The 14763-nt window shown below is 40.8% G+C and overlaps 1 protein-coding gene across 1 annotated transcript in view; it reads left to right on the top strand.

Moving 5' to 3' along the window:
• DNAH7 (dynein axonemal heavy chain 7) overlaps positions 1–14763 on the top strand; it is a 257096-nt gene that overhangs the window by 170654 nt on the left and 71679 nt on the right. Inside the window, exons 45-49 of the mRNA XM_019522878.1 lie at positions 1080–1265; positions 4823–4986; positions 8973–9127; positions 10662–10852; positions 13170–13303. Coding sequence (XP_019378423.1) covers positions 1080–1265; positions 4823–4986; positions 8973–9127; positions 10662–10852; positions 13170–13303 — 830 coding nt within the window. The remainder of the gene's footprint in view (positions 1–1079; positions 1266–4822; positions 4987–8972; positions 9128–10661; positions 10853–13169; positions 13304–14763) is intronic.

Here is a 14763-nt window from a genome sequence, read left to right as displayed (position 1 = left end):
AAAAAATGATTGTCACCTATTCTAGACAAAAAAAAGTTCTAACCTGCTTTCACTTCTTAATAAGTCAGTGCTTAAGAAAATAATTCTGTTTCAATGTAAAACATGTACATGCATTGGTTTAGATGACACATATTTTTAAAACAATATTAAAATTTAATAATTACTTTAGGAGCCTCCTCCTGAATATAACCATGAGAACTATAAGGATTTTGGGCACTTGGAGTGGAAATCCTTAATTCTTATATGTTGTGGAACTCAGTTATTCGGTTGATGTGTCTGTCTGTCTACACAAGGAGGTTTGGATATAAGCCGAGAACCTGACTTATTATAACACTGCTCTGTGTATTACCATCCACAGGCATACAGAGAATGTGAGGGTGCAAGGACAACAAGCTTTCCTGCCCTACCTTCCCGCTGCTCAGAACAGCTGCAGGTGGCCCAGTGGGGATAACATTTTAATAGAAGTGGATTAGAAGTTTCCTATTACACAATTTCTGCAGTTAAATTAGATTGTTTTTCAAAACCACTTGATTTAAAAAAAATAACCTCAATACACAATGTATATTCAAAGGATGTTTTGAGAGGAAAAAAATGCATCTGCTTTCATGAGAGAATAACCTTCACATAAAAAGAAATTTTCTCTCTTCTGATCTATGGGTCACTTCCTTAAATACTGGTATTTTCCATATTACATACAAAACTGTTATGAAGTCCATGTTTTATACCGAGCTTCATAATTTATTTGGAGGAAAGAATAACTCTAAAATGTCACAGACCTTAGCATGCTTTTACTGAGACAATCTGTCTTGCACATTATTTTCCTTCCTGTTCAGACATTTAAACATCCAACAGAAAGCTTTTTTCTATTTCTTGAAGTAAAAAAAAAAATTGCAAAAAATGTGCAGGCATATAATTACAGGATATTTCTTTAATATTCATCATCTTGTTAAAAGCAAGACATCTGAGCCTTTGTTCAGAAGAGCAGCATATAAACCAAATGAATGAATGAATAAATGAATGAAGCTAATCTGCTGAAACAGAAATGTTGGCATTATACACTGTTTATTTTTGTTTCTCAGGTTGACTTGTGCAGCAAAAAACTACAGCGAGCAGAACAATTGATTGGAGGCCTTGGGGGTGAGAAAACTCGCTGGAACCAGACTGCTCTGGAGCTGGGGAGGCAGTACATCAATTTGACTGGAGATATACTCATTTCATCAGGAATTGTAGCTTATCTGGGAGCCTTCACATCCAGCTACAGACAAGTAATGAACATAGTTGTTTTATCTATATGGTTTTTGTACAGAAAACAACACTAATCAGTTTTTCTTATTGCCAAATAATTTATCTTTTAAAATATGTTTTAATGTAATGCAACATTTGAAGTGAAAAAACAGCTTTCCCTAGGTACATATTTTTAATCAACACATTCCAGGCTTTTGAGTGTTACAAACATCCCAAAGGGAAGTCTTCCTTTAGATTTATTTGCTATATTCTAACAGTGCTAATTGTGAAATTTATGATCCTTGAGGTTGTTTACTCTTATCTCATCCAGTCTTTGAAATGACAGTAAGTAACTTTGAGCCTTATGGCTCTGACCTGCTCCCATTTTAGCAAATGGCTAAATTCACATTAACCTCAGTGGGAGCAGGATTAGGTCCTCTGTCTACAGCAGGACAGGTCAGCAGATAATGCATAACTATTTTTAAAATGCAATGATTATTTACAGCAAGAAACAGAGATACAGTGGCATGACACTACAGTCATTTTGTAATAAACTACTGTACACAAAATATTTCTTTGGGACTGACTTCAATAGGGGTGACTTCAGTGGAAATGACTTTAATGGGTGTGATTCCTATTGAAGTAAAAAGAAACTTGGGGGGCCAGGAAACTGAAGGATTTGGACCTGAAGCCAAAATTGTCAACTGCCTACTAGTTTTGAATGCACTTCTGTCCTAACTTTTGGAGTTAAGTACCCAAGCTGGAGAAATGAATGGTCAGAACTTCTGGAAATCAGGCTAGTGTGTTACTGAACAAATTGAGTCACCTAAAATCCATAACCACTGTTGAAAATTCAAACCTAAGATTTGGACCTGCATGCTTTTTTGCATTCCATTTTTTGACTTGTACCCTTTGACTATATGTATATATTTTACCTTTTTTTTGTTTAGAAATTCTTTCAATGTTCATCAAATATTCACTGTTTTTTCATAATATCTATATTTTGATATTGCTGTTTTATTGGTTGACCTTGCAAGATTGCGTTTTGCCTGCAATTTTTTTCCTACTCCCAGTTATCTAATTTTGAGAGCATGTAATTCTGTAATTGATAAACATAATCAACTATGAGGCATGGATTGTGAGGGTAGGTCTGAGCATTTCCTTTAATAGCTAGTGACAACACTCTTACATTACTAGTATATTCCTGGAAAGTGATGGAGTGTGTTCTGGATGCCATTCCTGAAGCCATGAGGGACAAAGTTAACTTTACTTTTACATTTAGAAGTGACAGGACATACCTGGTTTCACACAAGAGTTTAGGATAGTCAGTTGAATTGTCCCTAGGTCAAATCTCATTGTCTGAATGGAATGGAAGTGTTTTTTTTTTTCCTTTTTGCAACAGTAGCTGTGGTCTTGTCAGCTATTTTTTATTCTTGTATATTTGCCACGTTGTGATTGTTTATGGTATTGCTGTTTGCTTATCAAGTGAGTGTTTCAGCTTTCCCTGCATCTCCTGGATATTTTCACATTTTCTCATTTTTAGTTTCTCATGTTCTAAAAGGCTAACTTGTATATTTTCTCTAGTTTTTCAAAGAACAAGAGTTAAAATTTGAGGATCTTAATTAGGGTTTAAGTTATTGTGTCCTTCATTTGACATGCATGCCACCTATCCCCGGAATACATTTTCTTTTAACACAGAATTTCTGATTTCTATTGCCTTGAAAAGGGAAATCAATCAGATTTGGGTTTTAAGCTTCACCCTTGCTTTTAAAATGCTAAATACTATCAAAATATATCCTTCTTTGGGAAGTGATGTGATAATTGACTTGTATAGTGGTGCTCAACCTTTTTTAGAAATGAACCAAATCTAATTTGAGCCAAATCTAAACTAAAAAAATGAGCCAAATCTAATCTAAAAATCAGAAATGGGCTGAGGGCTACCTAGGAAAGCATTGCCAGAGTGCTGCATTCTCAGTGAACTCTCTGAGCACAGGCAGAAATGCAGCTCCCCAGTCTAACTCATGTTGCTTCACAGAAAGTGCCATGAGTTAGACCGAGCCTCCCAGCTGTTGGGTCAGGAGGGTGGGGGATCAAGGTCTAATTTGGAGCTGACCCAGAGAAAAAGGCTGAGACTCTGCAGCCTTTTCCTATAGCTCTGCCCCCTGTCTCCTGGCCCCCGGTGTTGTCTCAGAATGGGAAGTGGAGAAAGCAGGGGAGGGAGGTCCATTCTGGGGTTTCTCCAGCCTATGCTGGAGTTGGGGAGGGCTGGACTGGAGTCCCCCCACTTCAGGGAGGCTCCAATCCACCCATCCAGTGCTCCAGTACTGGCTTTGCAACCCCCAGAGTGAGCTCCCTGCTCCTTCTCCCACCTCCCATTCTGAAAACAGTGCTGGGTGCAGGGCTGGGTTGCGTCAGTCCCGCCCAGCTCGTGGCACATGCAGGCCCAAGTTACTGAAGGTGCTCTGTTTTGCACTGCCTTTGTCACAGGATAGGGCCCTTTTAAAGTGCTCTGCCTCCGAGCACTTGTTAGGTAATGGCTGTAGAGCACTTTCAGGGGCCAGATCTAGCAAAAATTGTCACTTCTGTTTGTGTCCTCTGAGCTCACGAGCATGTCAGTGTGGGCTGTGGCTGGAGCCACCACTTCTGCATGGCTTGAGTACAGGGGGTGAACTCTTTCACTGCTTGTTCCCTCTTTTTCCCTGCTGTTGAATTCAAGTGACGGGTCATCAACGCACCTGTGTGTTTGATTAGGATTGTGAAGAATTGGGTGTATGGACTGTGGTTAAATATAAGTTGAAGTTGCAAGGTGGTTTTGTAGGGAAGTGAGAAATCTGACTGTGCATGAGTATTATGATACTCATTATAGATTTAAACCATTTGAATTGGGGTCACTGTGGCTATTATTGTTACCTTAATTGAAAACTTCCGTGATACTGTTATTGATTAAATCAAGAGGACATTCAATTGAATAGCCTTCACTTCAAGTTAATACATTTTCATGTGTAGTAATAAATATGGTACTATAGCTATTGTCAATAATAATTTGAAAAATACAAAGTTTTAGTTGATAAATATGTACTAGTTGAACATGCCTAATTCAGCTGAAAGCTCCTGATTATTAAAAATTCATTAGCTCAGAAACAAAATCTCTTGTATTTAGTCAAGTAGTTTAGTCCCAAAGTGATGTTTGACTAATCACCAAAAATGAAAAAAATCGAACCAAAAATACAGCAAACAAAAAACCCCTACCTGAATAGCAAAATCCTCAAACAGCAGAGTTCCTGTAATATTTTCTTTGTTCGTGTTTGAGAGGATGTGTTTGAAAAAGCTATGACTAGAGTATCCTTCTGCTCTGGAAATCCAAAACAAGCAGCAAGGCTGTTAGAGGAGGAGGGTTTTTTTTTCCCTTACCAAATACACCTTAATTCATGGAGAAGTGTGCTTGTTTAGTATTTAGACTGACACTAGAAAGTTAGATGCTAGGTAAAAAGTCACTGTATTGTAGCAGTGGTTTGCAGGATAAATACAGTATTGATAATTTAATCTTGCAAAGGTACTACAGAGATTCAGCTAATGTTTACTTTCTTTTCTCATGTAGAATCAAACAAATGAATGGGCATTGTTATGTAAAACAAGAGACATCCCCTGCTCAGATGATTTTTCCCTAACAAATACTTTGGGAGAACCTGTGAAAATCAGAGCTTGGAATATTGCAGGATTACCATCTGACACCTTTTCTATAGATAATGGTATCATTACCTCGTAAGTAAAAAATGGTTTGTACATGCATAGTCTTCATTAAATAGCTTCTTACAGCACACTGTTCAGTTATTTCTTTTATGAACACATTTTCTTACTGTAGAGCAAGTTCCAAAATACAAATTGTCAAATAAAAACAAGGCTATTATTTTTACTTTTACTATACACTTTGTTCAAGGTTCCTAGTAACTAAAGTAATTCACTTCACACTTTAAATTCCCATGAGCTATTCAATGACACTGGAAATTTTGATACTGGGAAGCATAACAACATTCTGCAAGCAAATGATAATTTTACTTGTAAGTGACTAAGCTGATTCAAATAGAGGAAATTTTGGATCCTAGAGCAAACTTGTAGTAGTTTAACAATAGGAGTGGCCTCTTCGGGTCTGTGAAGAGAAACATTTGCTCTGCAGCACAGCTTTTCTCTTCTTTCCTTATGGTGTTAACATCCCCTTTTTACATGGAATTTAGAGGCAGTCTAGGATTTTTGAAGGCTTTATCCTTGCCTACAGCTTAAGGTATCAGACGTGTGCTTTCAAAGCTGCATATATGTGCATGCATACACAAAAAACATACTTCAGCAGCTGAATACATGCATTAAGATGATAAATTTGGTATAATATATTAATTAATCTTGCAGTAAATGTATATCTTATTCTCTATGTAAATATATAAGTTTCTATTTGTGATTTAAATTTTGTTTGGTTGTTGATTGTGATGGAATAGAATGAGAAGAAAAGATATTAACTAAAAGAAAATCATCAGGTGATACATTTTGTCATCTGAAGCATGGCTTCTCATTGATCACTAATGGAAAATGACAATAAGTGAATAAAGTAAGGGGAAAGAAAAAGCAGAGTTTTAAATGTTATAGTATACTAATAGGTAAGAATGGAAATATTCCTTCCCCATAAAAAGCCAAAGCTGTGTAATTTAAAGAACTACTTTGGAACCAAGCCAATAACACCTTTCTTCCAAATGATACCTCTGCAGAAGAAATGAAGCTTACTTTGCAGATCTTCCAAATAGGAGGCACTAACACTTGTTTCCCATAACGTATTTTGGAACTGTGTAGCTGAACCCTAGATTCCTTCTTAGTAAATAGTTTTCTGGTCTCTAGTATTTGGACCAGGAGTACAAGTGTTGTGTGTTGTCCACGAGATTTATCTTGACATGATTAGGAATGTCTATTTATGTCATTCCTCTCTAAAGGGATGCTAAAGATTAGAATAAATGCTTGAAGGATGATTTCATAGAATCATAGAATCAATGAGTCGGAAGGGACGTAGACAGATCATCTAGTTCGACGCCCTGCAATGGGCAGGAAGGAGCACTGGTGGTGGCAGGAGTCATAAGACCCCAGCCAGGTGCCTATCCAGTCTCCTCTTGAAGATCTCCAGGGAAGGTGAGAGCACCACCTCTCTGGGAAGCCTATTTCAGGCTCTGGCCACCCTTACAGTGAAGCAGTTCTTCCTAATATCTAACCTAAACCTATCCTCCCTCAGCTTGTGGCCATTGTTCCTGGTGACTCCAAGGGGGGCCCTGGTGAACAGACTTTCCCCGAGTCCCTGCTGGTGACCCCTGATAAGGTTGTAGGCAGCCACAAGATCCCCCCTCAGTCTCCTTTTGTGAAGACTGAAGAGATTCAGGTCCCTCAGCCTTTCCTCATAGGGCTGGCCACGGAGGCCCTCAACCATATGAGTGGCCTCCTCTGGACCCTCTCCCGGTTCTCCACGTCCCTCCTGAAGTGCGGCGCCCAGAACTGGACACAGTACTCCAGCTGCGGCCTGACCAGTGCCGCATAGAGGGGGAGCAAGGCCTCTCTGGACCTGTTAGTGATGCTCCTGTTGATGTATGACAGGGTGTGGTTGGCTCTGCCTATTGCTTTGTCTCATTGGCGACTCATATTCATCCTGGAGTCAATCCTGACTCCAAGATCCCTCTCTGCCTCTGTGCTGCTGAGAGAGTCAGCCCCTACCTATAACCATAATGCTGGTTCCCTCTCCCCAGGTGCAGCACCCTGCACTTGTCCTTGTTGAACTGCATCCCAGTAAATAATTGTGGAAATTGCAAAACTAGTCTTCAGGAGCTTCAATTGCATCCGATTGTTTTTTTCTAAGTATTATCTTTCTGCAGATAACATTGTATCTGTAACTACTGGTAACATGTCCCTTTTTAATTCTATGCAGTTACTTTCTAGTGTTTGTTCCTTTCTGCTGACACTATATGGTACATGTTCACAGGGCACTACCATGTTTCTGAGAAAATGTTAACTAAAATCAGAGTTTTGCCTAGGGCAGCTCTTTTTTATGTTGCAGTACATGTAAGTAATTATTTTAGCTGAAATTTGAATAGAGATATCAGCACATTTGCATTACTAGGTTTTCCCTGAAAGCTTAAGAGCAAAGAAAATATCAGAATGGTATATGGTTAAGATGTCATTAAAATGCCTGTGTTAATAATAAACAATATAGCAGTGTCGTTGACCTCAATTATGTAAATGCTGTGATTTGAGAAAGAATGCGAGATATTCCAAAAGTCAATGCTTTTGAAGTGAATCTATTCACTCTGAGGCTGAATAAGAATGTATTATTTTTATGTCCAAGTAGGTGGAGTTCAGACATTTTTTTACAGTAAACGTTTCCTTTCCCATTCAGTTATTAGCTGTTGTTATTAGTACTATTACTATTATTAGCAGAGGTGTAGCAGGGCAGCTCTGTGTTCTGGGTGGTGACAATGCATGGGCAAATGCTAACTGCCTCAGTGCCAATGCTGTTGACACAGCCAGCTGCCACTGTGGCAGCAGCTATTTTTGTACCCCCTCCCAAACATGGCATGCCTGGCTACTGCCCTGCTCAGGCCCCCATTAGTTATGCTACTGATTATTAGTACTTAACTCAATTTTTTATAGTCTTATTTTGGTCAGGGTGCAAAGGAAAATGAAACAAAGAGAAAATAGGATAGATTTTAAAGTTTTAAAACATTATTCATATCTGACTTTTGTGATGGGAGACAGCAGTTCCCCCTCTCAAATAGCTGGGATCAATGCAGTGCTGATATAGAACTCAGTCTACCTCTGAGTTGTTTCTTTTGTTCTTGCTATCCTGTGCTTTTAGAGTCTTGATTTTTTTTCATCTGAGAATTACAATAGTTGTACTTCAAATGTGTCACTATCCTGAGATGCCAAAATACTTAGGCTAAGTTCTATAGGAAATATTGCAAATGTTGCTAGTTTAAAGAAAAATTCAAAAGTTTTTCAGTGTGACCACTTTAAGACAAAAAGATGCTGCCATTCACAGTGCATCTACACGAGACGCTACTGGATAGTTGTTACTGTGCATTTATTTAGTACTTGTATAAACAAGTACTAAATGAATGCGCAATAACCTGAGTTACTGTGCAGTAGTGCTGACGAATGCCTTTTTTGTGATGCTACTGCACAGTAGCCTAATACTACTGCGCAGTAGCATTGCATCACAATTTTTGCCATGCAACACTACTGTGCAGTAGTATCAGACTACTTACTGTACAGTCAGCATCTCATGTAGATGCGGTCACTTCATATGAATTTGCTTGACTATCTCTGTTTTTGTTGCCCTACTTGTAAAATCTTTCTTTCACTGGAAAATGCAGTTAATATCATGAATATATTAAGAATTCCTTAAATACAAGAAAAAGCCTTAAAGATTTTTAAAGATGTGTAAAATAATCATATAATATTATGTTGTATGTGGTAAATTTTTATTTCAAGTACTCTCCCTGAAAGATTTGATCACTTTTGTGAACAAAGGGCCTGAAGACACATACATGGCTTCTCATAAAGTTTTGTAGAACCACGTATCAGTGTGTCCCTTAGTATTTTAGAAAGCAGATGATTGTATCTAAATGACATGAAGTAAACTGCATTAAAGCCATATATGAGGTGAATGCTTAGAAAACTACATAATTGACTTCCGAAAATCAATCTATACCAATTTTTTCCTCCAGTAATGCAAGAAGGTGGCCTCTGATGATAGATCCTCAGGGCCAAGCAAACAAATGGATAAAAAATATGGAAAAGGCCAATAGTTTGCACATTATCAAACTCAGTGACCCTGAATTTGTGAGAACCTTGGAAAACTGCATTCAGTTTGGAACTCCTGGTAAGTGATTGAATAAAGAAAGTGTAGACTACTGAAAAACCAAGCAAGGGCACAATTAACAAAAAAATTATAGGAAAGGTAAAAATACCAAATATTGATATATTTGTAGGAAAAATGTTATTTATTGATAGTGAATCTAATTAACCATATTAGAACTTTAGTGATGTATTTACTCAAATATAAGACAACCCCCCCCACCCTCAAACAGCATGGGGAAAAAAAACCCTTGTCTTACATTCACATACAAAATGGAGTGGGGAACTGATAGCTGCTGTGGCTCCGACACTGTCCCTGAGCCCACGGTGGGGCTGGGGTCAGACCCACAGTAGCCTCCTGCCCCAGCCAGTCAGCAGTGCTGACACTACTGTATTACCTGCCCAGCCAGTCAGTAGTGATGACAGACTGGGTGGAGTGGGAGAGGGCCAGAGGCATAGGCGATGGAAGCGGGGGGCTAACAGGGCTTAGCCCCCCCAAATGTGGGGCAGCAGTAGGGCCACAAGGAAGCCTGGACAAGGGCTTCCAGTGGCTGCAGCAGGTGTGGAGCAGGGGGAGGGGCAGAGGCCAACCAGCTGGCAGCACGGGACTGAGCCCCGAGTGGCTTGTCTGGGGAGTGTGGCTCCTGCTGCTATATGCTCCCCGGGAGGTATGGGGGGTGCCTGCCCCTGATCTGTGTGGGGCAGGGTGGGTTGCTACTGAGGGCCAGGGCCGGGACTGTGCTGGGCTCTTCCCAGTGGGTGGAGGGGGAGCTGTGCTACACTGGGAGTGGGTGGTGGTGGTGGTGGTGGTAATGAGAGAGAGGCTAAGAGGGGGCACCTGCAGCCACCCCAAGATTTACTGTAGCCCACCCAACCCCTGTCCCAGTGCCACTGTCATCCACCCCAGTGTAGCATGGCCGTCCTGCCAGGGAGAGCCTGGCCCTGCCCCAGCTCCAGCCCGCAGTGGCTGCTTGCCCTGCCCCGTGCAGATCGGGGGCATGCAAACCAATGCCATCTGGGATGTGGACAGAAGAGGGAGCTGCCACCCCTTTCTTGTGCCCCCCAGTCGAGCTATGGCTCCGTCCTGTGCCCCACCCTGCCCTGGCTGTGCAGGGCCTGGTGGAGTAGGTATGGGGGCTCCACCCCTCTGGTTCAGCAGTGCAGCTAAGTCTGGTTCTGCTCCAGTCCTCTGCTTTGGGACCCCCAGATGGTGGGGGGCTGGGGCCGGTGTGGGCTGGCACTGGGCAGTGCAGGTGGCAGGGGGTGCAGGACAGCTGCAGGGGGAAGAAGTGGGGGAGACAGAAGTCAAGGGGGCTACTTGAGCCCCCCAGACACCTGACCTCCCCAGTGGCTACTTTCCCTGATATAGTGGGGTGGGGGGAGAGGGAGGATTTAAGACAACCCTCTGATGCTTAGATTCTGTACCTGGAAAATTATTACAAATTTTGTATTTCATGTATTGCAAAGGTAATAACTTGTTCACGTAAGTAAAAGGAGGGATGTGAAGTAATGTATCTTGTTAAGACAGCATAAAACATGTTGTTATTGTTGTGTTCAAGTGCTGCTGGAAAATATTGGAGAAGAATTGGATCCTATCCTAGAACCGCTTCTACTCAAGCAGACATTTAAGCAGTCTGGTAGTATATGCATTCGTCTTGGTGATTCCACCATTGAATATGCTCCTGACTTCCGCTTTTATATTACAACCAAATTGAGAAATCCACATTATCTTCCTGAAACATCTGTTAAGGTGAAAGTCTTGAAAAATACTGTGCCATTTTATTCTGCTCAATTTTAATTAACAACGCTGTCCCCGTTGGGTACAGGTTGAGAAGAATACTTAGTATCTGATTTTTCATCTACTACTATTACTTTTCTTCTTGTTCTTCTTGAAATTTCTTGAAAGTACTGTCATAATCTACAGGTGCTGATATTTTGTCAATTCTAATATTACTGTTCACAATGCTATCATTCATATTTTGAGAAATTTAATTTAGTCATGTAAATTTTGAATGTTAATATCTTTCCCAACCTTCTACCTTCTCATTCCTTCTGACACTTTTACTTAGTCACCTTTAAGCAAAGAAACATTTAATGGGAGTGAATATAGGAGCCCTGTGCACATACTAATTAGTTTTCTACAATCTTCTAGAGATTTGCTTCCATAGTAAAAGCCCTGAACAGGACCTCAAGCAATGCTAGACTTCATGCCTTAGGTTCATATAATAACAAACAAGTGTTCCTAGATTTTTTATAATTTGATAATTTTTTTTTTTATCTATACACAAACTTTGTGAATCATCAACTTATAATAAGTTAAATAAGTTCCTGTTGGAAGCTGGAGAACACAAGTGTATATAACTTGACTAAAAAATGTGGATATTGGAGCACAAAATCCTGAAAACTAAATAAACAGTCTACCTGTAAAGTAATTTGAAAATCAGCAGAAAGAAACCGTAAGTTACTTTCCAGCTGTTCTTTGATACAGAAAAATATTTAGAGAAAGATCTTTTATCAAGAATGACAGCAGGGGGGAACTGAGTACCACCACCCACCACCCTGTGCTGCTGCCACCCTCCAGGAGTGGGTGGGGGGTGGTAGGAAACTTGCCCCGCCATCCCCTCTGTCCCCCTCCTCTAGCACCCCGCACTGCTGCCTCTAAATGGTGGCTTCACATGCCCCTGGCCCTGGTTTTTGGAGTTTGCGGTGGCATGGGGTGGTAGTGGTGGTGGCTCTGGCCTTGCCCCACCCCACTCCATCCTACCATCATGGCGGCACTTCGCCATGTGTGTTTCTGTCTGTGTGGGGCACTCTGATTGGTTGTTTCAGTAAGCATTGTGATTGGCTGCCAAGACAACCAATCAGAGTGCTCCAAGAACATTATGGACAAGAACACAGACACACAAACAGATGGACTAAGAAGCCCTTTATATATAAACACATACTACTAATACTATTTTAAATTATCACTAATATTTATAAAAGAAAATAAAAAATAATCTCCTAGGCTACAATTGTAGATAGAAACTAAACTAATATTTTGTTCCTTAAGAAAAACAAAGTTAACTCATTTGCATGTTATTTAATAGAAAATAAATGTCTGTTAGGTTACCAATTAATATAAGCCATTCCGTCTCCCTTTGTACGTATAGGCACAAAAATGTCATAAGTTAATAGCTACTTATTCCAGTTGTCCCTTTTATCTCTTACTTTGTATGATACTTAAAATAATATGTTGAAATGCCATCTAAATGTATTAAACTGTTTCTGTATTTCAGACAGAATTCTGTTAATGTGACCTTCCAAGTGTTAAAGTTACTTTTCCTCACTTTAAGATTGCTTGATACTATTCTTCCTTATTGGTATTCTTTCCCTTTAAAAGTGCAGTACAGAATACTGAATGCGATAGGTTCGTTACTGTTATACTGTAGTTAATTTACATTGTAAGAATATTTTCTTTAGTTTTCTTATTTTCCCCTCTTTCTTTCTTCTATGTTCCACAGCCTTCATATGGGGTATTCTCTGTTTCTCTGGCAGTTGGAGGCAGATGAGCTTTTTATCCTAGGAAAAGCTCTCTGCAGTTCTGTTCCTCTAAGGTATATGCACAATTGACTGCAGGTCTGGCTTTGTAGCAGAGCTTTTCACATAGATTTTGAAGGAAGTTTAACTAACTTTTTCTATTTTTCATTGGTTTTGAGGTCTTGTTCCTCAAATCTGATCTCAGGTATCTCAAAGAGTCCCTAATAGGACCACTGTTCCAAAAGGATAAAGGAAAATCTAGTAGTGTAAGCAGGGTATCAGCCCTGGGTGATGACTATGAGGGGGCACCAGAACCACACCTTGGAGTTTTTGACACAGCAGAGGACTAATAAGAACCATGTACTCCCCATGTGCTCACAAGGACCATGGTCATATCTCCTTGCCTGTTTGAACTCCTCTGATCCTATTTGTAAAACAAGCTAGGAGGGACCTATGGGCCAATTCCAAGCTTTTTGATCATACAGGTAAAACATTTTGTTTTAATTTTTCCCTAATTATTGCGTATTTGAATAAAATGTATTTAACAGGTAACATTGCTGAACTTCATGATCACCCCAGAAGGATTGCAGGATCAACTACTTGGAATTGTGGTAGCAAGAGAAAGACCTGATCTGGAAGAAGAAAAGCAAGCTCTCATCTTGCAAGGAGCTGAGAATAAAAGGTATTAAAATAACTTCATTAGCTGGGGGCTGAAGTAGATTGCAGTTGAAGAGAATATTAATTATTCTCTCTCTGTATATTAGGATAGTATAAATTATTCCCCTAATATAAGTCAGGACACACATTTTGAAATCCTTTCTTGTGTACTTGTGGTTGTGTGTTGTACAACAAATTTAACAAGAGAAATCAAGATTTGTAGGCCTGAAGGATGAACAGGTGAGTGCCCACTTGTTTTGTTCCTTATGCACAGAAGTCTGAATATTTAGAATGATTATTATATCAGAATGAAATCTTTTCATCCAATAGGAAGAAAGATGTCCTGTTTCCTTTTTATCAAGAGTCTGGTTCTAGAAAAGAAGTAGATGTGGTCTTTTGCATGTATAGAGCCCAAAATCAGGCATCTAACAAGTTGTAGGTTTGATTTGGAGGGTACCAGTTGTGGGTTTTTTTTTTCCAGAGGCAGGAAAAACAGTGTGAAATATAAGGGGATTGTGTTGTGAACATCAGTAGCATAACTGGGGAGGGTGAGTGGGGCACCCACACCAAACACCAACTTAGAAGGGGTACTAGAGTACCCTCCCAAGAGTCTTTGCTACAGCAGGTGCAGCCCAACCATAGACCAGGCAGCCTTGTGCCCAGTAATGTATGCAAGGGGAGTGGACTGGCACCCCCTGGGATCTTTGCTGTGGGAAGTGCAGGTATATGCAGTAGGATATATGTGGGGGTGGGGAACAAACAAGGTATTAGAGGCAGTCCCCAGGGAGCCCGTGTAACAGGGCTGTTGCAACTGCCTTTCAACCCTTCCCCCAATAAATTACTGAGTGCAGCATTGCCCAGCTTCTGTGTCTGGGCTATGCCTACCATAGAAAAGGTTCCTGGGGTGCGTCCACACATGCAAGCATGTGCACTTGCAGCAGCTCAAATAGAAGCAGTGCAAATTTGAACTGGGGCTTTTTGCCTCAGTGCATGTGCTTAGATATGCACTTTGTGGTGGAGCAAATTATGCCACTTGGGGCAAAAAAACCCTGCCTGGCTGCTCCCAGGTCTTCAGCCTGGGGGAGCTATTGCTAAGGGCCACCACCTCTGCTGTTTCCAGCAGTATAAAAAACTACCCTGTCCTCGCCCCGGCAGTATAAAAAGCTGCCTTGGCAAGTAGCTCAGGGCTACTGGCTCTCAGGAGCTTCTGGGGCCCAGCCAATTGGTACCTGGGGACACTACCCCTTGTGCCAGCTGGACTGCTGAAGCAGTCCCTGTACCCTCTACCCACTGCAGCAGTCTGGCAGTGGCGTCTGCTGCCCGGCTGTGACCTGCTGTACACCTGCCGGACTCGGATGGGGACTCGGATGGGCCAGCTGCCGGTGGACTGTGATTGTAGGGTTGGCCTTTGTGTGGCACTATTGTCATTTGTCCCACCTGCCTGGCCGTCTGACCAGCTATTACCCGGAAGATGTCCCGGGTGTG

Source organism: Gavialis gangeticus, unplaced genomic scaffold, assembly GCF_001723915.1.
Source record: "Gavialis gangeticus isolate Ggan-Ray unplaced genomic scaffold, GavGan_comp1, whole genome shotgun sequence".
Classification (NCBI taxonomy): Eukaryota; Metazoa; Chordata; order Crocodylia; family Gavialidae; genus Gavialis; species Gavialis gangeticus.
This window is presented reverse-complemented; position numbering and strand designations above follow the sequence as displayed.